This window comes from Mus pahari, chromosome 5, assembly GCF_900095145.1.
Source record: "Mus pahari chromosome 5, PAHARI_EIJ_v1.1, whole genome shotgun sequence".
NCBI lineage: Eukaryota > Metazoa > Chordata > Mammalia > Rodentia > Muridae > Mus > Mus pahari.
In genome coordinates this window covers 60696639-60717089 of record NC_034594.1, presented here as the reverse complement: position 1 = coordinate 60717089, position 20451 = coordinate 60696639, and the positions used below count along the sequence as shown (strand labels likewise).

The 20451-nt window shown below is 43.0% G+C and overlaps 2 protein-coding genes and 1 pseudogene across 3 annotated transcripts in view; 2 read left to right on the top strand and 1 right to left on the bottom strand.

Moving 5' to 3' along the window:
- Positions 1–5462, bottom strand: part of Col4a3 (collagen type IV alpha 3 chain) — a 138767-nt gene extending 133305 nt beyond the window's left edge. The window contains exon 1 of one of the 2 annotated variants that reach the window (XR_003843853.1): positions 4997–5462. Coding sequence is in view for 1 of the 2 variants with exons in the window: in XM_021197823.2 (XP_021053482.1) it covers positions 4997–5083 (87 nt within the window). In the remaining variant the exon portion in view is untranslated. The remainder of the gene's footprint in view (positions 1–4996) is intronic. The other variant, XM_021197823.2, reaches the window with a different exon arrangement.
- The window catches only part of LOC110321617 (collagen alpha-4(IV) chain), a 121830-nt gene continuing 106772 nt past the window's right edge, over positions 5394–20451 (top strand). The window contains exon 1 of the mRNA XM_029538683.1: positions 5394–5797. The gene's annotated coding sequence lies outside the window, so the exon portion shown is untranslated. The remainder of the gene's footprint in view (positions 5798–20451) is intronic.
- LOC115064017 lies at positions 19314–20442 on the top strand (annotated as a pseudogene).

The window sequence follows — 20451 nt, the reverse complement described above, 5'->3', positions numbered from 1 at the left end:
ACAAACAAAAAAAAAAACCAAAAAAACAAAAAAAAAAAAGAAAGAAAGAAAGAAAGAAAGAAAGAAAGAAAGAAATACTAAGAGAATTAAAGAAAGTTTCTAGACCCACATTAAAGTTTCAAGATCAGTAATCAGTATCAGTAGCATTTCTATGAGACAGGCACATGTTTATGCAGCAGCATAACCCATACATGCAATTACATGCAATGCAGCATCCAACAGGGATTTTTGGTAACACTTTGATAAGTGGATGCCAGACCTCAGCCAGAGGGACATAGCAAAATGGCAATGACAATTTTAAAGAAAATAATGACAGCAAGCATGACTGTTCTGTCTCTGACTTGCTCTAGAAGATGTAGTATGAAAACAAAGAAAGCAGCCAGAAAGAGTGTGCATTGCCATAGAGAATAACACAAAACAGAACCACACAAAGGAAGGATCAATCGGATTGAACAGAGAGATGACATACCTTACATGTTTACAGATGTAACTGGGAGGCAGAAAAAGAATGCACCATTGAAAAGAATATGGGATAATTTGTTATCTATATGGGTGAAAATGAATCTATATACCATAAATTGAAGACTGTTCCAGGATAAAGACTAATAAACTATGAGGCTTTTTTTTTTCAAATAGAGGAATATAAAGTGATGTTTTCATAATTCCAAGAAAGGATTTCTTTGACAAGGAGCAGAAGACAAAATGTTAAAGAAACGTGGGTAAGTTTGAAGTTATTTTGGATGAAGTGGTACATTAATTGATACATTAAGACATCAATAACTAAATGAAAAAGTAAACCAAAGATTAGAATCACCTTCTTGAAACATTTAAATATCATGTTTGATATTCAAATTCACATATCACTTCAGATATTTTAGTAAGAGAAAGGCCAAGTTTGCAGTAGACTCAGGAGTAGAAAGTGGTCCAGGCAGTTCACAATGGGGGAAGTATAAAGAGGCAATCAGGGATGACGGCTTACTAGTTAAAACAAGGTCTCACTCACTAACATCCAAGCACATCAAGCTTTGCCATTGATGAAGGAAAAAGTAAACATGATGTAACTTCACTGTAGAGTAATGTTACAATACTGAACAATTACTGTAACAATAATGTAAACAGACTCTTCTTTATGCACCCAGGAATTCCAATTCCAGTTGTCACAATGTTACACACAGAGAGGCACACACAGCAACTTTGTAAAATAAAAGTGTGCAGCCTGGCTTACATTGTAATAACCTACTTTATATTACCAAAATGCTATGAAATGGGTTCTTCTACAAAAATATGTCAATATGGATGAAATCCAGTGGCCTACTAGTCAATGATTTAAAAAAGCAAGTGTGTAATATGAAACTATTATATTTGAAAAACCATAACACACACACACACACACACACATACACACAAACACCCCTCTCCCACTTGTGTGGAGCATAAACACAAAATCTTTCATGAGAATGGCATACACAGACCTCCTGGGCTGGAACAGAGTTAAGAATTTAAGTACCATGACATTCTGTATTTTCCCCCAAATACAGGGAGTCTGAGAGACAACAAGCCAAGTTTTATTAATATTTGCTTAGTCTCAAGGATTAATAAATTTGTGCTATTACATTACATTACTGCTTTGTTTGTTTGAAATGTTAACTAGTCCAATTGAAGGTTTTGATTTTGAAAATAAATTCAGATGAGAAAGCATCTTTGTGTGCTATGTGCATCTTACAATTGTTCTTCCCAGAACTTAAGAGAATGCTAACTTTGCTGGTAAAACTTTATCCAGGGAGCAGAGACAGGCATGCTCGCCCCATCACCATTCCCCACCCACTGCCTGGAGTAACAGCAGAAGGCTCTTGCCAGTTTGATATGGGTGAACTGAGCAGAAGGCAGTGGTAAGCCCGTAGGTACAGTGAACAGCTAGGTGACCCTTGGCTTCTCAGCCAAGCAGCAAAGTCCTTCTCCCTGGGTACTTGGGGACAAACTGTGTGGCCAGGCAGTTTCCACCTTGGCCAAGGAGGGCATGCAGGGTCAGCACTGCCACTAGCTTCCTGTTTGGGGAAATGCTAAAGTACAGCTGGAGACATTCAGCTAACATAGCACAGAGATTAGACACATGATAGCCCAAACGCTGGATGTATCTCTCACTTGCAGGTTGTTTAACCCAAAAGTGATTTGCTTGTTTGTTTGTTTTTCCTGCTTGTTATTTTGCTTTGAGTAAAATTGAACTCAGTTGCTTGCTAATATTAATACAAGACATTTATGACTAAGAACTAGATTTCTAATGTCTGTCCTAGAAGGATGCTGGTACATTAGGTCACATTGTCAACAGCTGGATGGGCCTGAAGATTGTCCCCTCCCCTACTACCTCACTCATTACCTGCTGCCTACTGGAGGGGTGTCAACTCTCCCAGGTCTGAGATACAAAGATTGAGATTCAGAGTACTGCCTGCTTTGCTCAAGGTCACAGCTGGTGTGTAGGTTCAGCCGTGTTGGCACATGTCATGCAGGTACCAGTTAACTTGAGATATCTTTTCTCTGTAAAATGGATCATTTTGTGTTTTGTAATACGGTTCTATTTCCTTCAGAAGGTGCAGTGGGAATGATAATTCTGAATGTTTTTAAGAAAGGCTCACTTGAAGCTTCAATAGGGACAGAGCAGATGGAGTCACTTTGATAGTCATTAACTTAAATTGTAATGTTTTGACCTGTCCAAACTCAAAACAGAAATAATTTTACAAGCAAGATGCAAGAGTGCATGATTGCAACATGATTGCATATAATGTTAACTGGAGGTTCTAGGGTCACAGGGTACCTACCACGTTTTAAAAATGAGATTTATTTATTTTTATTTTATGTGTGAATCTTCTCTCTGCATGTAGGCATGTGACCATGTCTGTGCTGGTGCTCATGGAAAACAGAAGACAATGGGTCCCTGGGTCTTGAGTTACAGATGATTGTAAATGGGTTCTGGGACTCAAACCCAGATCCTGTGCAAGACCCACAACTGTTCTTAATTGTTGAACCATCTCCAGCTCACCCCTTGATTCTTCTGAGAGTCCCAGGTCCCTTCACAACCTCATTGCTTTTCTTCAAGTCTAGAAAGATGATGATGATGATGATGATGATGATGATGATGATGATGATGATGATGTGTGTGTGTGTGTTTGTGTGTGTGTGTGTGTGTTCTGGAATGTTCTTAGTATAACATGACTTACTGGTTTCTGCTAAAGCTGTTAGAGAATCCACACCAGTTTGCACGAGTTGTAGCCATCCTGTCCAGCAGTATTTAGTCACCTAGGTCAGGTAGTCCTATTCATTCATTCACTCATTCATGCATTGTGTGAATGTAGGCAGGGAAAGGATACAACTTTCAGGAGCTGATTCTCTTAATCAATTTAGGAATTGAGTTCATATTGTTAGTTTTCATACACTGAGCCATCTCACTAACCCTGAAAAATATGGTCTTGTTAGAGCCACTTTATATAGTTTGCAAAATTTTTTTGGAGTATAAAGGCAAAGACACTAAGACACCTGCACATGACTGAAAGGTGGGTGACCAGATCAATTAACTTTAGCCCCTTGTTGAAAGCTGTGCAGCAAAGTGAAGAGAAGAAAGAGGGAGCTCTCAACCACAGGTGCAGACAGGCCTGGAAGTTGCCAAAGGAGACATTTAATCTGAAAATAGTTCTGCTAAAAATACAAGTCTATATTGCTGTGGGTTCAAAGTTGTGAATCTAAGTGCATAGAAATTGGAAAGAAACACCACAAAAGGCTGGGTCTGAGTGATTTGTGGGAAATAGGAAATCTCGAGGGATGGAGTCCAGAGGAGTGTTAGCCTAGCTCTGACACCTATAATGCCTCCCTTCAAAGGTAAGTGCAACGGAAACAAGTAGAGTATATGTAGCCATAGGTCCTTAAAGTGTTCCCTGGTGACACAATAAGGGACCACTAATCTCCAGTCACAGCCTCAGTCCTGAAAGACTGAGACACCTGCTCATCAGCGTTGGAAATAAAGCTCACCACACCCAAGACTACGCCCAAGTCAACAAACAGCATCAAGCATCTGAAAACTTAAATTTCTGACTCACAAACTGAAACCTAGCCAGCCCCTTCTAGGCTCCTCGCAGCTTCAAGGAGATTTTTTATCTTTAGTGGCAAAAAAACAAGCATTATGGAGTAGATTCAAATGAGCACAGAGTGACCCAAATTCCAAATAAAAACCAAAATCATCATGAAATTGCTTAATTCATCCTAATATAAGTTCTGTGTCTTGATTTTTTTTTTTTTTACCGTGATGGCTTTTGTGTTTAGAGAGTCCAAAGGAACACTGAACCCCAGTGAAGTCAGCATCAAGGTGATGTCTGGAAGGAGCAGAGCTGAGGCTCCAAGGAGGCATTTCCTTCCAGGCTGGGGCACTTCATTCACCATCCTGACATTACACCTCCAGAACCCTGGCCATTATTTTCATTATTTCCTCTCTCTCTCTCTCTCTCTCTCTCTCTCTCTCTCTCTCTCTCTCTCTCTCTCTCTCTCTCTCCTACAAAACTCATCTATCTGTCCATCCATTTATTATCTATATACCTCTTACTTCTGCCTTTCTGCTTATCATCATCGAAACTATCTTATATCACTTATATTTATTATCATCAGTTCTCTTAGGTCCATCCCTATCGTCATCTGTCTGTCTATGACCTAATTATTGGTATCCGTTTTCTGTTCTCTGTAAGTTTTGTTCCTCCATCCAGGACTCCTGGGGTCCTGGACCACTGGCTGGCTCTCCACTTCTTCCAGTGCAGCACATTCCACCTGTTCCTCAGAGTTGTGTGCTGCCATCCCGTGCTGCCATCCCATCTCGGGATTCAGGAGGATCCCGCAGCTGAGCAACCCTCCAGATAGTGACTCAAAGACAGAACCCCAGTGAGTGGGACTGGCTTGTCCCACAGGAGACAGGCAGAGCTCTGCTGCGCGGTGGGGTCTGCATAACCATTCAGGCACTCACCTTGCTAGCCACAGGTGGGGCAGCCAGGATCAGCAGCAGGATAGGAAGCAGGAGCACCAGGAACCTTGGAGCAGTCTTGGAGTGCATGATGGTCCTGAGTCCCGGTGTTTTCTGTGACCTACCGGATCCAAGGGCTCTCAGGCCTCCATGTCCCCCGCGGGACACAGATCGGAGAAGCCCCGCAGTGACGCTGGCCTTGCTGGCCCACTGGGGCGAGTTTTGTAAGGGCTCGACCCTCTGCAGTCTGTTTGTCCTCACCCAAGCTTTTGATTGTGACTCTAAGGGAGGGGAGAAGTGGCTGAGGTCCCGCCCTCGTCCCTTCTCCCTCCCAGCTCGCCAGGCACTGTCCCTTCAACCGGGCATCTTGCCCAGGAAATGAGAAAGGGTTGGGCGCCCGCAGTGCAGGCAGGTGGGCGCAGCTCCAGGGGTCAGGGTGAAAGATGTGATGTCCCTAACATCCTGGGACTCCCCGTGCTTAGCGGGTGCAGGTCAGCGTGAGGAATTTAGGGGTGTGCGGTAGGGAGGTGGCTGCACAGGGTCGGGGGAGTGGCCAGCAGCCCTGCCCAGATTAAGCGGGAGGCGCGCGGGAGTCTGCGACTCGGGAGGCCAAGTTTGCTGGCAGCTCTAGGGGTTGCCCTTCGACTGCCGGCCTTTAACTCGCAGCCAGCATACAGACCTGCGGCTGGACAGGCTGGGAAGAGGAACACGGTCACGGGTGGATTCCCTCCAGCCATAATCTGGAAGCGCCTGTCAGGTCTGCCTGCTACCCTGCTGTTTCTTCTCTGCTGGGTTGCTCCCCAGGTAAGCCGCCCTCAGTCAGGCACCGCCCCAGCGCCAGGGCACCTGCCTGGGAGCAGAAGCGTTGTAGCATCTAAGGGGTGGTGGCTGGGGAAGTTGTGGCCTTGGGGTCAACAGAGGAGAGCTTGCCTGGCTCCCAGGCTTCTCTGCCAGGGCTTGAACTGGGCACTGTGTGTTTTGATTAATTTGGAGGCTCGAGTTACTGTCCTGGCAGTCCGGGCATTCCAAAATGCCAAGAGCAAGAGGCAGCTGAGGGGAAAGAGAAAGCTCATCCTATTCTCTGAGTTGAACTGCTTTTCAGGCTAAACCTTATCTGCGGAAACGGAGGAGAAAATGAGAGCCAATTCTGGTCCAGGGTGTCCCTGCCTGGGAGAGCCTTGGATGCAAATGTCACTTCTGGCTTGGTAGGGTACATTGTTGCAGGGCTCTTATGCTATCTCGTGCGGCAGACCACACTGAATGGGGTGTATCCTTTCAAATGCACAGGCTACAGTAAAATCACAGTTTTGCTGAGATACTATCATCACAGTCCTAAAGAAGAGAGGTAGTAACAGGCACGGAGGATTAAAATCACATGGCTTTGCTAACTCTCTAAGGCTCCCATTAAACAACCATAATATCATCACAGTGGTAACGGAGAACAAGGTCTTATGATAACCATCCGAATGTCATGAAGGTATTAGTGGGTGCAAACTCAGCCACCAGCACTTCGATGGCCTGTTAGCTGACGCTCATCACTGAAGGAAGGGCCCAGCTTCCATGAAGAAGCACCAAACATTTACTTGTCTCCGTTTTCTTATCCAAGTTCTCTGGCCATCTGAGTTCCCTCTCCTTCCCCCAGCCCTTCAGATTGTAGAGTGAAAGGAGCATCTTCCATGGCATACAACCATGGCTGTTCATTAGAGTCTCCAGAGGAATATCTAAAAGTTCCAGTGCCCAATGAATTCCAAACAGACATCTAGAGGACAAACTTAATGGTGCATGGTAGAGTCTCTTGCAAATTCTTTGTGCAAACGTGCTTTGTGGTCACTATTTTATTTTATTTTGTTTTGTTTTATTTTATTTCTTCTCTCTTATACATTACACTCCCATTACAGTCATTTTGGTTAGCTGTACTGAATTAGGGTCTCTTTAGTAAAATAACAAGAAGACATTAATTAAAATCTTTATTAAGATTTAGGGACATTGTGGAGTTTGTGCCCAGATCATAAATGTAATCTGCCACATAGTGGCTTTAGGAAAGTTCTTGGGGGAAGTTCTGTCATCCTTGTGGTGTAGGATGCCATTACTCTGATGCCCAAGAGACCTGAGAGGCACGTGACTGTCTTTTATAAATTGATACTGCTTCTTGAAAAGAAAAATCAAGATCTCAGACTTGATATCAGATGTTTCTCCCCTTTGCAGGATGATAGAAAATTTAAATTTTAAATGGATTTTCTCAAGACCCGATAGTTTCTTCCTCTCCTTTCTATGTATGATGTCTTTGTGTGTACATGTTCATGTGTGTGCTTATCCTTATGTGGGTGAGCAAGAGTCACAGAGTGGTGTGTGTGTGTGTGTGTGTGTGTGTGTGATAGTGGTGGTCTTCTGTTTCCACCCTGAGAGTGTGGTGTGTGTGTGTGTGTGTGTGTGTGTGTGTGTGATAGTGGTGGTCTTCTGTTTCCACCCTGCTTGGGCTCGTTGCTCCCCTGACATGTAAGCTTCCAGGAATTCTTTAGCCTACACCTCCTGTCTTGCTTTAGGAGTGCTGGGCTGACTGTTACACACATCTGGTTCTTCATGCATCCTGGGATGGCAACTCAGGTCCTCACCTCCACAGCAGGCATTTACTCACTGAGCTATATCCTCAGCGCAGAGCCCTGGAGCTTTGATGGAAGAACAGACTGAGATTATGAGCATTGGAGGGGAAGAGCAGTCACCTGCATTACATTTCTGATGCAGAGGCAGAAGAAAATGGGATGCTGCACACAGGAAGGAGGAAACAGATGCTCAGGAGCCTGGCATCTGAATTGCCCCTCCGTTCTGAATCCTGTTGTCCATACTGGTGTGGATTAACTTCTCCGGGGTGAACTCTCATTCTCTATAACATTGGTCTAACCTCGGTACCAGCTTCAGGGAGTTGTAGGACTCTGATAATCCCTTAGGAGTCTTTTGTACAAGATGTTCATTTAAGCACCATGTGCTGCATTCTGACTGGAGTTGCATATGGGAAAAGAGATGGGCACGGTGAGAGATGGTGGCTCAGTGGTGACATGGTGCAGGGATGCTCTTCTGAGTTCAATGTGAAGACAGGAACCGAGCAAAGCCCCGTATTACCACCAGGTTAGCACACTTTCAAAGCACCCAGAACCCTGCCTTGGCCTTCCTAACACCAGCAGTGTTGGCACACCCGGGAGCTGTTACGATCTGCAAGCTCAGCAGCCAGCCAGGCTATCGAATCAGCTTGTCATGGTCCAAGATCCAAGCTCTCTAGCAGATTCACTTGCAAATGAAACATGAAGAAGTGGCTTGTTTGGAAGCCAGACTTAAGCATCCATTCCTCACATACACTTCACTACACTGGCACTCTGCTCACCTATGGTTGGAATTAACCAGGGCTCAACTAGCACTCATGAATTAAAAACAGAATCAAAACCAAGAGAACTAGTGTATCATAGTTTACTCCTTAAATATGAAAAACAAAAGTGTACTGGCTGGTTTTGTGTGTCAACTTGGCACCAGCTGGAGTTGTCACAGAGAAAGGAGCCTCCCTTGAGGAAATGCCTCCATGAGATCCAGCTGAAGACATTTTCTTAATTAGTGATCAAGGCAGGGGGAGGGGGTGCATATAGCCCATTGTGGGTGGTACCATCCCTGGGCTTATAGTCCTGGGTTCTATAAGAAAGCAAGCTGAGCAAGCCAGTAAGCAACAACCCTCCATGGCCTCTGCATCAGCTCCTGCCTCTAAGTCCCTGCCCTGTGTGAGTTCCTGTCTTGACTTATTTGGTGATGAACAGCAATGTGGAAGTGTGAGCTCAATAAACCCTTTCCTCCCCAACTTGCTTCTTGGTTATGGTGTTTTGTGCAGGAACACAAACACTGACTAAGACAAAAAAAAAAAGGAAAGAAAAAATGGTTCTTTTTGTACAAGATATTTTTTTAACAGTTGATACTAGATGGAGGTTTTGAATACAATTGTCAATGCCCTTGACAACTCTATATAATTATTTAATCTGCCTTTAAAATTTTAATTAATACCATGTCTCTTCTGTTTTCTTTTTTAAAATTTTTTAAAAGGTTCGTTTCATCTGTGTAAATATTTCACCCGTGAGAGAGCACATGCACGTGCACATGTGTGCAGGTGCGCATGTCTATATTCTGATACAAGAGGAAGATGACAGGTATCCTGCTCTATCCTGTGTAGCCTTGTTCCCTTAAGACAGGGCCTCTCACTGAATCTGGAGTCAGGCTGGAGGCTAGTGAGCCTCAGCAATTCTGTTTCTAATCTCTGGTGATCTCTGTTGGGGTTGCAGGTGTATATATGTCCAATCTGGCTTTTCCATCCATGTGAGGGATTTGAACTCAGGTCCTCATGCTTGTCAGAAAGTTTTTTTTTTTCTTACTAAATGATATCTCTAGTCCTGGTGTTTAAATATGTGTGTCCATTTTACCAATCTTCAATGTAAGCCCCATTAGGGAAGAGGCCTTTTGGGGGTTCTGCCCTCTCCCCTTTGTGACATAGCAATCACCCTCAGGCGTATGTCTCCCAAAGTCCATGAATGTGTCTATAGCCTCCACTACACTACACACATGGCATATGTGCTTCTGCTTTTGATGAGATGTGCAGCATTGGGTTGCCCATGGAGCCTTCTCTGAGTTCTCCAACTCTCCTCTTAGTCATGCTACCCACCCCCACCCTGAGAGCATCCTCTTCTCATCACTTTCAGGTGGCTTTACAGCTTCAGAGTCACAACCAGATTGTGCTACTTCCTGCTCCCGATTCCTCTGTTGCTGTTCCATGTGCACAGCTCCTGCACTGGTATCCGCATTTATTATCCATAGATGATAGATGCCTTTGAGCTGGCTTCCTAGAAGCCTTGTGAAATCAACCTTTGATGCTGTTTTCAAAACTGCCACTTAAAATTGCACTCAGGGCCTGGGAGATGGCTCAGCTGGTTAGAATGCTTGCCGTGGAAGCCCGGGAGTGGAATTTGGATGCCCTAGAGCCTACTTAAAAGCCAATGGATGTGGTGGTCCACTTGCGCTTCCAGAAGGGAGCAAATGTCTTATACAGAATCCTTGGAGCAAGCAGGCTAGCCACAACCTCACCAAAATGGCAGGCTCTGGATTGGCCAGGGATGCTGCTCCCGTATGTAGGGTAGAGACAGTTGAGATCAGATACCAACCTTGGGCCTGCAGATGTACCTACACACATTCAAACTTGCAACACATGCACACTCACACATGCACCCCATGCATATAAAATATTATAAAATATTAACCATAGAAGATAGACAAACAGTAATGTATAGTTACTTCAGTTCATTTTTCTCCTCTGTCAAGTATAGCATGAGTTAGTGCAAACAAGAGCCAGGTAAATACTTTTGAGTTAATAACCATAGATATTTGCATAGCATTGAAAGTATATGCAGATGATACCAGAAATAAATACATCATTAATGCCAACCTAATTTATAGAAAGTTACCTCATATTTTCATGACCTATTATATTAAATGATCTTAACTTACAAATTATTTTTCATTCTTATTATATATAAACTAGATTTAATATTTTGTTCTTATTTATTTTTATTGTAAATGTGTGATATAGACTTATTTCCAGCTTTATTGACTTTTCCCCCCTAGGTTCTTTATTTCCAAAGTTCGTAATAAAAGAGCAAGCTTACTTTAATTATAATCATGGAACTCTTTTCTGATGATATCTTCAGCTGCTAATTATTTTTTAAAGATTTATTTATTATTATGTAGGTGCACTGTAGCTGTCTTCAGGCACACCAGAAGAGGGCGTTGGATCCCATTACAGATGGTTGTGAGCCACCATGAGGTTGCTGGGATTTGAACTCAGGACCTTTGGAAGAGCAGTCTGTGCTCTTAACCACTGAGCCATCTCTCCTGCTAACTATTTTGGCCATGTTGTCCACTGGTAACCTTGTGCATACATAGAGCATCCCCTTAACTCTGCTCAGAGATGGCATCTGTGTGTGGTCCATACTGAATGTGATGCTGAGATGCACAGTGAACTGTGGGAAGTCCATGACTCTGAAGCCATTTTATTTTGCTGTTGTTGTTTATACTTATTTATTGGGGAGGGGATATGCCTCAGTGCCTGTCTGGAGGTCAAGAACAAGTTCCCAAGTGTTCTCTCCTTCCACTCTGTGGGTTCAAGAGATTAAGCTCAGATCATCAGGCTTAGGGGCCAGCTCATTTCATTTACCCAATGAGCAATCTTTATCCCTGAAGCCCAGGTTTGAAGCATGCCCTTGAATCATCTCTTGTTACATTCCTGAGTGGCACAAAGGTACAATGTGGAGTCCTGTTCCAGGTCTTGTCCTTAAGAAGAGACATGGTAAGGAGATTGCAGATCCCTAGGGATCAACTCGCTCAGGAAGCCAGGATAACTTAGAGGCCAGGCAGAAGACAGGATGTAGCCATGGGAAAGGCCATAGTGGAGTTCTTAGGAAAAGACCTCATACAAGCCCGGTTACTCTTCTCCAAGATAAAAGCTTTCTTACTCTCTTCCAGATGCACTCTCTGCCCACCTCAGCACTTCTGCCTAACCTTAGAGTTCATTTGGATACTTTTTATGAAGTCTTTCTCTTTGCTTAAACACTTAAATATAGACCTCCCCTCTGTCTTGTTTAGAGAGAGAGAGAGAGAGCCCTTTGACCTCTAGAACATGCAGATTTCCAGGCTTCCAAGCACAACAGTCTGTAGAGGAGGATCCTGGCTTTCTGAGATACAGAGAGAACAGAACATCCTTGTGACCCTGAACCACTCCATTTATAATTGATTTTCTGTGCTCCTGGAGTCTTTCTTCCCAGAGATCAACTCCCCGAAACTCACTGAGGAGTTCTCATGAACGATATGAAGTCTGCACAGAGCATGTGGCCCAGCACTTACTGTATGCTTAGCCTTGGTCAGCGCTGATAATTGTTATTTTGAATAGTGGGATGGGTGGGAGTGATGATGATGGGGAAATGGAAGAGGGGGAGGGAAGGTGAAGGGAAAGAAGGGAGAAGAGGAAGAAAGTGGTAAGAGATGACGGCCATGAGAGTGGTCCCCTGACCCTTACCAAGTCTTCTCGTTGTATTTCCAGAGTGAGCCATTTCTATAATATTTCAGCATGAGGTAACTCTGTAATCCAACCTAGAACTACCCCACAGTACGCTTTCCTCTTCCATACTCACTGGAGTCACATCTCTGCTGATTATCTTTCCTTGATGTTTGAAAGGTTCCTACCCTCCACCCACAGCACAGACATATAGACCCAACTCTGAAGGCAGCAGAGGCAGGAGGATCACATGATCTCAGGAGTTTGAGATCAACTTGTGTATCAAAACAATATCACCAACTAACTAACCAACTAACTGACCAATTGTCTAACTAACCAACCAGCTCCCCAACTCCCCATTCTCCACCTAAAAGCAAAGGTATCCCCAGGTCTTCCTTCTTCCTTCTCCTTTAAATCAAATAACTCTCTTATTCTGGCCCCACATTCTATTTGTATAACCAACATGTTAGGAGTTGTTTTTGTTTTTGTTTTGTGGTGCTCATGGTAGTGTGTGTGTGTGTGTGTGTGTGTGTGTGTGTGTGTGTGTGTTGGTCTTTATTACTAATTAGTAAAGGGTTAAAGAAGGAAGGGTATAAAGGAACAGTTACTGAGCCAGGTACTATACAGTCATTCAGACTCATTTTGGCTCCTTAGACATTAATTTTCCATACTGAGAAATCCTGAACTCAAAGGAAGTACAGAGTTGCATAAGGCTACACTGATGAACATTTTAATGACATAACACATTGACCGTGTGATAGTAATGACTGTCTCAACCCCAGCCTTTACAGCTCTCATCCCCTGACTAGTTGAGTGCACAGTCGGCTGGCCTGCCGGGAAGCAAACTTTCACTACCTAGGAACCATGGAGGCTTTCCACTTGGGAAGTCAGCTTTCCACGGCCCAGAGGGATGGCCCTGCCCAAGGAATCAGCTGATGTTATTGCCAGAGGCTCATTCCAAAGGCAGAGCTCAGAAGCCTAAAAGGTCCAAGGGGGCTGAGATAAATGAGCTGCCATAGCCAGGGAGAAAACTCATAGACGAAGGGAGAGCTGGAGTGTAGCATTTTCAGCAACACATCTGAGAGCATTAGGAACTAAGATGCCACCCTGAACTTGGAGGTCGGAGGCCAGTGTGATTTGAAGGTTAGCCCTGCATTTTTATAACATGTATCATGTTGTTCTAAGATGTGACACTATTGTGGTTACTGTCAAGTTTTCTGTTGATATTGGGAGGAGACCTCACAAAGGAAGTGATACTAGAAGTCCGGGTTGCCAGAAGAGTGGGTGAGCTGAGATAGGGCACACTGGGCTCTGGCTTGCCAGACCTAAATTCCAGTGTCATCTGAGGACTGCAGCATTCACACAGTCCAACCAGGTCTACAGGGTAGGAGAGGTGGGGTGGGCTGGCTCTAGGCCAGGGGCATTCTGTTCCAGCAGGAATGCAGAGTAGTTCTTAAGAATGTACTTGAGGACTTGTCAAGTTTTCCCCTCTCAGAGACCATGGAGCTGCAGCCACATTCCGAGGGTCTTTGGACCACACAGATGCATGACCCAAATGAAAAATCTTGTGTGGAATGAGGTCAACTGGTTCTTTTGCTAAAGAACTCAAACAAACCTGGTATGTGCCTGTGTGTGTGTGTGTGTGTGTGTGTGTGTGTGTGTGTGTGGTGTTGTGTTCTAGGAGTAGAATCAGCTTAAGTAAATGAAATCAACAGGACTAGATGCAGCTCATTATATTAAGCAAAATAAGCCAGACAGAAACACTCATACCTTGATCTACCTCACTCATGTATGGAATTCGGAAGAAATGCATTTCGTAGATGTTCCAGGCAAAAGGTGAGGGTTGGGAAAGTTGAGAGAATGGGATGATGCAAAGTGGCTGGCCAGTGGGGGATAGGTCCTATGAGACAAGAGTGAGAAGTTCTGAGTGACAGGAGAGAGTCATACCCTGTATGTTTAGAAATGTTACAACAATGCACTTTGTACATCTTCAACGTAAAGAAATGGTATATGAGAACAGGTTGGAGGAAATTGAGTTTTCCTCAGTTTAAAAAAATCACACAGTGTGTGTGTGTGTGTACCACATAGTTTCTCATTAATGTGCACTACTTTCAAGTTTTCAAATGTATCAGTGAAAACCAATCAGAATCTAAAAATTTTTTTACATTTTATTTAATGTGTGTGCATGTGTGTCTGTGTGTGTATGTGTGCATGTGGTGCGTGTGCGTGTGCGTGTGCGTGTGCGTGTGCGTGTGCGTGTGTGTGTGTGTGTGTGTGTGTGTGTGTACAGAGGTGCCTTTGCATGCCTATGGAGATCCGTTTTGGGGATTCAGTTCTCTCCTTCCAACACAGTGGTTCTCAGATTGAACTCAGGCCATTAGACTTGGTAGTAAATGTCAGTAGCCACTGGACCATCTTGTCAGCCATGTTATTTATTTTTTAATCAAAATTGGAAAAAGTAATTAGCTTGTATATTGGAAAATAGTTAACTCTATCCATCCATATATACATCCATACACCTATAGATGATACACCTATCATCTATCTATCTATCTATCTATCTATCTATCTATCTATCTATCTATCTATCTATCCATTTATCTACCTTTTGATACTATATCTATATCTTCTATCTATCTATCTATCTATCCATCTATCCATCTATCTATCTATCTTACAGGGTTTTATGTATCCCATATTGGCTTTGAAATCATCATGCCATCAAGTTGGACCTTGATCTTTTGGTCCTCCTGCCTCCACATACAAAGTTTTGGGATCACAGAAATCCATATCTCAGCCTACTTATGCCATGCTGAGGACTGAACTCAGGGCTTTATACATGCTAGGTAAGTACTCTGGCAAATGAAGGACATAAAACCCAGTCCTGTTCAGCTTAATACTTAACAGGGAAGTTCTCCAGTGGGCTGGGGTATATAAGGCTACCTTACACATAACTGGAACCAGTTTCCTAACCTCAGAGAGCCTTTTATTAATTAAAAAAAAAAAGATTTATGTGCATGAGCATTTGCTTGAACGTATGTCTGTGCACCATGTCCATGCAGTGCCCACAGTGGCCAGAAGGGGTATTAGATTCTCTGGTACTAGAGTTACAGATGGATGTGCGTCATCATGTGTCTTTTCAAAGTTGGTCTCCAATCCTCTGGAAGAACATTCAGTGCTCTTAACCACTGAGCCACCTCTTCAGTGTCCCTCATACCTCCTTTTAAAATAAAATCTCAAGCATAGAAAATTCTAGATTGGAAAAAGAAAAATATACAAGAGAGTTGTCTATACAGTCAGAATGATTTATCAGAGGAAAGAACCTTCTGATAGAGTGTAGTGTTGAAAACACATGTACTCATTGCGTAAGTAGGAAAACTTTTCACAGAAAGCAAAAACCTGGGCATTTAACAGAAGTAGCAGATTTAGTGGCACCAGTGGGAGGAAAAGACATAAACTTCTATAAGCATTTCGTGAATAGAAAAGTCCAAGTTTCAGTCTCTTGTTTATCTGGTCCCAAACCTTGGCCACTAGCCCACATTGATGAGAACACAGCAGGGTGTATTTCAACACAAGAGCCTATTGCAGAGAAAACAAATTTCCCATGGTGGGACTCATGGAAATCTGGAAGATCTTGGATCTTGTTCCCAAGCAAGATCAGAACATTTGGAAAACATTGAGCAGAGTTGTGTGAGACGTCCCAGGGGTAACTGGAAACCCAGAATTCTCATTTCAAATTAAATGAGGCATGGTTAGTAACCACAAGGACTTAGAAGGTAACAAGGTGGCATTTATTGGTCACACATGCTAGAAAAGACTTCTGTTTGTATGCTGGGGGAAAGAGCCTGGAGACCTAAGAGAGGTCTCCAGTGAGCAGATGCTTGGAAAAACATTGAAATGCTGAGATGCATTCCCTCTCCTGGAGGGTAGGTGAGTTTTCTGTGAGAATGAACCACAGGAAGGAGAGGGTTCCCAGCCACTTGGTCTGCACAGGTCCATTCGCTTGACCGTAGAAACCACAGGAAGGAATGGGGCAGCTTCCGTTCTGTCAGCAGATTGACATTTTTTTTTTCTCTCTCTCACTGACAATTGCTTTTGGGGGCCACTTAGCATATTTGTTTCCCTCTGAATTCAAGGTTACTCTTTACCTGGACTCTTCCACTGGGTATCTCTTGAGGCATCTTTCTTCTCCCATGTCTTCTTCTCAGTGAGCTTATTTCTGCTCTCCATAGAGTTTTTCTTTGTACTGTTCCAAGTTCAGAGTCTGAGCTCTCCATCGTAGAGACATCCTTTTAGGTGGGTTGACTTGACTCCAGGGCTCATTGTGATTCTTTCCATGGAGTTGAGGTGGTGGGATCAGATGATAGAAAACTTGGCCATGCTCTCACGATGCTAGGGTGAAGATGGAACCCTGATGCTACCATGAAGAATGTTCATTTTATCTGTCAAGAGTGGCAAAGCATTTCCTTTAGAAGTCACATAACTTTGGCAGAATTTGCCCGCGTAGAAGGTCATCTAATGTTGTTGTTTGCATATATTGTAGTGTCCTAGCACTTCAGCTATTCAAGTTGTTTTAGCAGTGATACACGCAAACAGAAACATACTGTCTCTCTAATTCCCCATAACGTCAGTCATTGATAAAAGATGTTAAGTTAGAGGGTGGTTGTTGTGAGAGATATGTACATTTTTCTGCACTTGGAATCTGGACCAAAGCACACATTTTAATTGCTTAATACTGGCCATTGCAAAAGAGAAATTCCTCATAGATTGCACACAACATACATGGTCATGTCTCATGCACAGAGTATGTGCACATTGCTATTGAGAGTGTCAAGAAGACAGTGATGTCAAGGTCCTTCAGAATCACCACCATGAAGGCAGAACATCTTTGTGTGCCTGGTCTGTGGACTGCAGAGATGCACACATATGTGTATACCCACCCATGATCTGTTTCTGATAAACACCTTTTTCTCCCTTTGGCAGCTCACTTAGAACAGGTCTTCACACTGAGGCCCTTATGTCCTGGGAAACCAAAAACTGCTTTTGACTTATATAACTCATTTTACAGGAAATAAAAAAGAATCAATGTGCAGATTCTCAGCTGTGACGTGTATGGAGTTCTGTCTTTGATCAAGATTCTCATCTCTCCTTTTAAAAAAATTTCTTCTTATACTTTTCAAGAGAAGCACATATTCTCTGTGTTAGTTAGTTTTAACCTTCAACTTGAAACAACTTAGGATCACCAAATACTAGGGTTTCCTTTGAGGAATTGTCTAGCTCTTGTTGTCCTGTGTACATGTCTGGGGAAGGTTATCTTGATTATTAATTGATGTAGGAAGATCCAGTCCACTGTGGGCTGTGTCATTCCCTACACAGGGAATCCTGAACCATGTAAGACAAGGAGAAGCTTCAAGAGAGCACATAGGAAGAATGGATGCACTCACTCCCTTTGCTCTTGACTGCGGATGTGGTGTGACCAGTTGTCCTGTCTCTGTAACTTCTCTGTAGTGATGAATCATAATCTGGAATTACAAGCTTAATAAACCCTAAAGTTATTTTGTGAAGATATTTTGTCACAACAGCAAAAATGAAACTAGGTCAATCCCATCTCCAGATCATCCCGGAGATCCCTCAGGGTCACCAGTCAGTCAAGGCTACTTGGTGAACTCCAGGCGAACCCTACACCCTTTCTCAAGGAGCCAGGTACATGGCATCTGAGGGACAACATGAGTTTGACCTATGACCTTCACATGCACACACATGTGCAGCTGCCCACACAAACAGTAGAGTATATATGAGATGAATGTTATATAAATACTATTTCATAATAATCACTGAACATTATAAATTTCATCAATGAGTATTTCTACAACATTTTTAGCTGTCAGAGGTGGTGTGGTAACACACTGGGTATTTCAGTTTTATTTTGAAGTCTCCAAAAAATCATCCATCCAAGTTTATTGAGAAACTCCAGATGTTTGTTAGGACAGTAGTCAAAATGCAGATGTTAGGACAATATTCAGGCATCCTTCTTCCGCAGTTTAGTAGCATTCCTCTGTGAAAACTTCTTCACAGAATGCCTGCATGAGTATGGAGGTAAATTGCATCAATTAGTTTTAACTGGAATACACATTTTCTCCAAATTTCCATAATTTTGGACAATTTTCTATTTGTTTACAGTATTGAGTAGTTTAAGTGATTCAAAGAAATTTACATTTTCTTTCCAAAACAGTAGTTCGTTTTATTAAGACTTGTTTCTAGAACGTAACTTCAAATGACAAAGCTATTTAAAGTGATCAGTTTGGGAATAGAAAAAAAATCAGTGTGTTCTCCTTAATTATATTTATCTATACTTGGTTTTAAAAGAATCACAGAAGGTGGTCCCACCACTCACCAGAAAAACTGGTCTATAGTTAAGACACTGTTGAATTCATCTGCCTAGTTTTTACGCAGACATTTAAAAATACCTTGCAATATTGGACACAACTGGTTTTCTTCTCCCTACCAGTTCCCATAAGGACAGGGGCTCAGAAGAAACAAACTTTTAAAATTGAGACATCTCCAGTCTTTGTGCCAAAGAGATTTTAGATCAAAGGAAGTAGTTCTTCAGGTCAAGTTTAAAAATAAATTTTCTCTTGTTTACAAATAAAATTCAAAAAGCAGAGCTCACCACTTTAACTCTTTTAAAGTTTGTAATTGAGAAGTCCCAGATGCAGTCATGACGTACACCACATCTACTCTCTAATTTCAAAACATTGTTGTCATCCCCAAAGTAACCCTGTACTCCTCAATTTTCCATTTGCTCCCAATCCTGACAATTGCGGATCTATATTCTTTCTCTGTGGATTCTCCCATTGTCCATGTGCTTCAGACACTCACAGTGAGTTCAAGGTTCATCTATGTAGCAGTACATATCATATCCATGTATAGTTCCTTATTATAGCTAAATAATGTGTCATTGCATGGTATAATATTTTGCTTTTCCATTAATCAATTAATGGACTTTTAAGCTTTGATTACTAGCCTGGCGCTGGTGGTGCAAGCCTTTAACCCCAGCACTTGGGAGGCAGAGGCTGGCATATTTCTGAGTTCGAAGCCAGCCTGGTCTACAAAGTGAGTTCTAGGACAGCCAGGGCTATACAGAAAAACCCTGTCTCAAAAAAAAAAAAAAAAAAAAAAAAAGCCCCACCTTGCCTGCGCCCGCGCAAGCCTAGCAGATCTCTACGCACCGAACATCCGGAGAGTCGCGCCCCGCGCCGACGGAGTGGACATGGGCAGAGCGATGGTGGTCAGGCTAGGGCTGGGGTTGCTGCTTCTGGCACTNCTCCTACCCTCGCAGATTTACTGCAACCCAACATCTGTTGCTCCGTTTTNCNGTAACCAGAATATTTCTGCTTCCCCAAATCCAAGTAACGCTACCACCAGAGCGGGTGGCAGCTCCCTGCAGTCCACAGCTGGCCTCCTGGCCCTCTCTCTCTCTCTTCTACATCTCTACTGTTAGAGACTCAGGCCAGGAAACGTCTCTACTTCCCCATCTTCTAGACCCACCCCAAATGGCAACCACAAGTCCAATGTGATCAGGAAGAAACAGGCCCACTGAATTGGCTGTTACTGTACCTCAACGAAAAACACTGAGAATTCGAAATTCGACGGGATTAAAGGATGAGTGAAGGGTTTGAGAGAAGAGAGATGCCGGTATTGAATCTGCTGGAGTTTTACGTTCCAAGATGAAGACAGCATCCAGAATTGACGCGATTTCCTTCAGTGTGGCTTAAGAAATGTGGACACTTAAAACTCTCACTTGAAATTGGGCATAGGTTTGATGTAGAGATAAGGTCAGTGTTCAGAATGGAGACCCATTTTGTCATTGGTTCATTTGACCTAGAAAGCCATAGTGCAGTTAGGTGATATTCGAAAGCTTCTCTGATGCTATTTATGTATATGTTGGAAGGAACTACTTTAAATTCCCAATGTGTTTCGTTACTACTAATTTAATATGCTAAGCTCTAGGTAAAGTTCCATGTTGTTGAACTATGACTGTTCTCTTTGGAGTTGAACGTTTTACACCCTCCTTCTGTGGCTTTAGGTCTGACATTGTATTTGACCTTTATTAGGAATTAACATGTGCCAGGCAATGGTGGATTGGAACCCACCCCCAAGTCCAGNCACCACCGAATAAATCTGATTTAAAAAGNCAAACAGCAGCCATTTCCCATTGTCGTTTCTCACGCACCACAAGTACCAAATTCACTTGAGTACACTGGTTCCAGAGAGCAGAATCATGTTGGCCTCGGCTAATTCCAAAATGCTGCTTTTTGTTTTGGCGTACGTTGAGGGCTTTTCATGATTTAAAGTGTGGCCTGTTAGCAAGGCAAAAATTATGAGT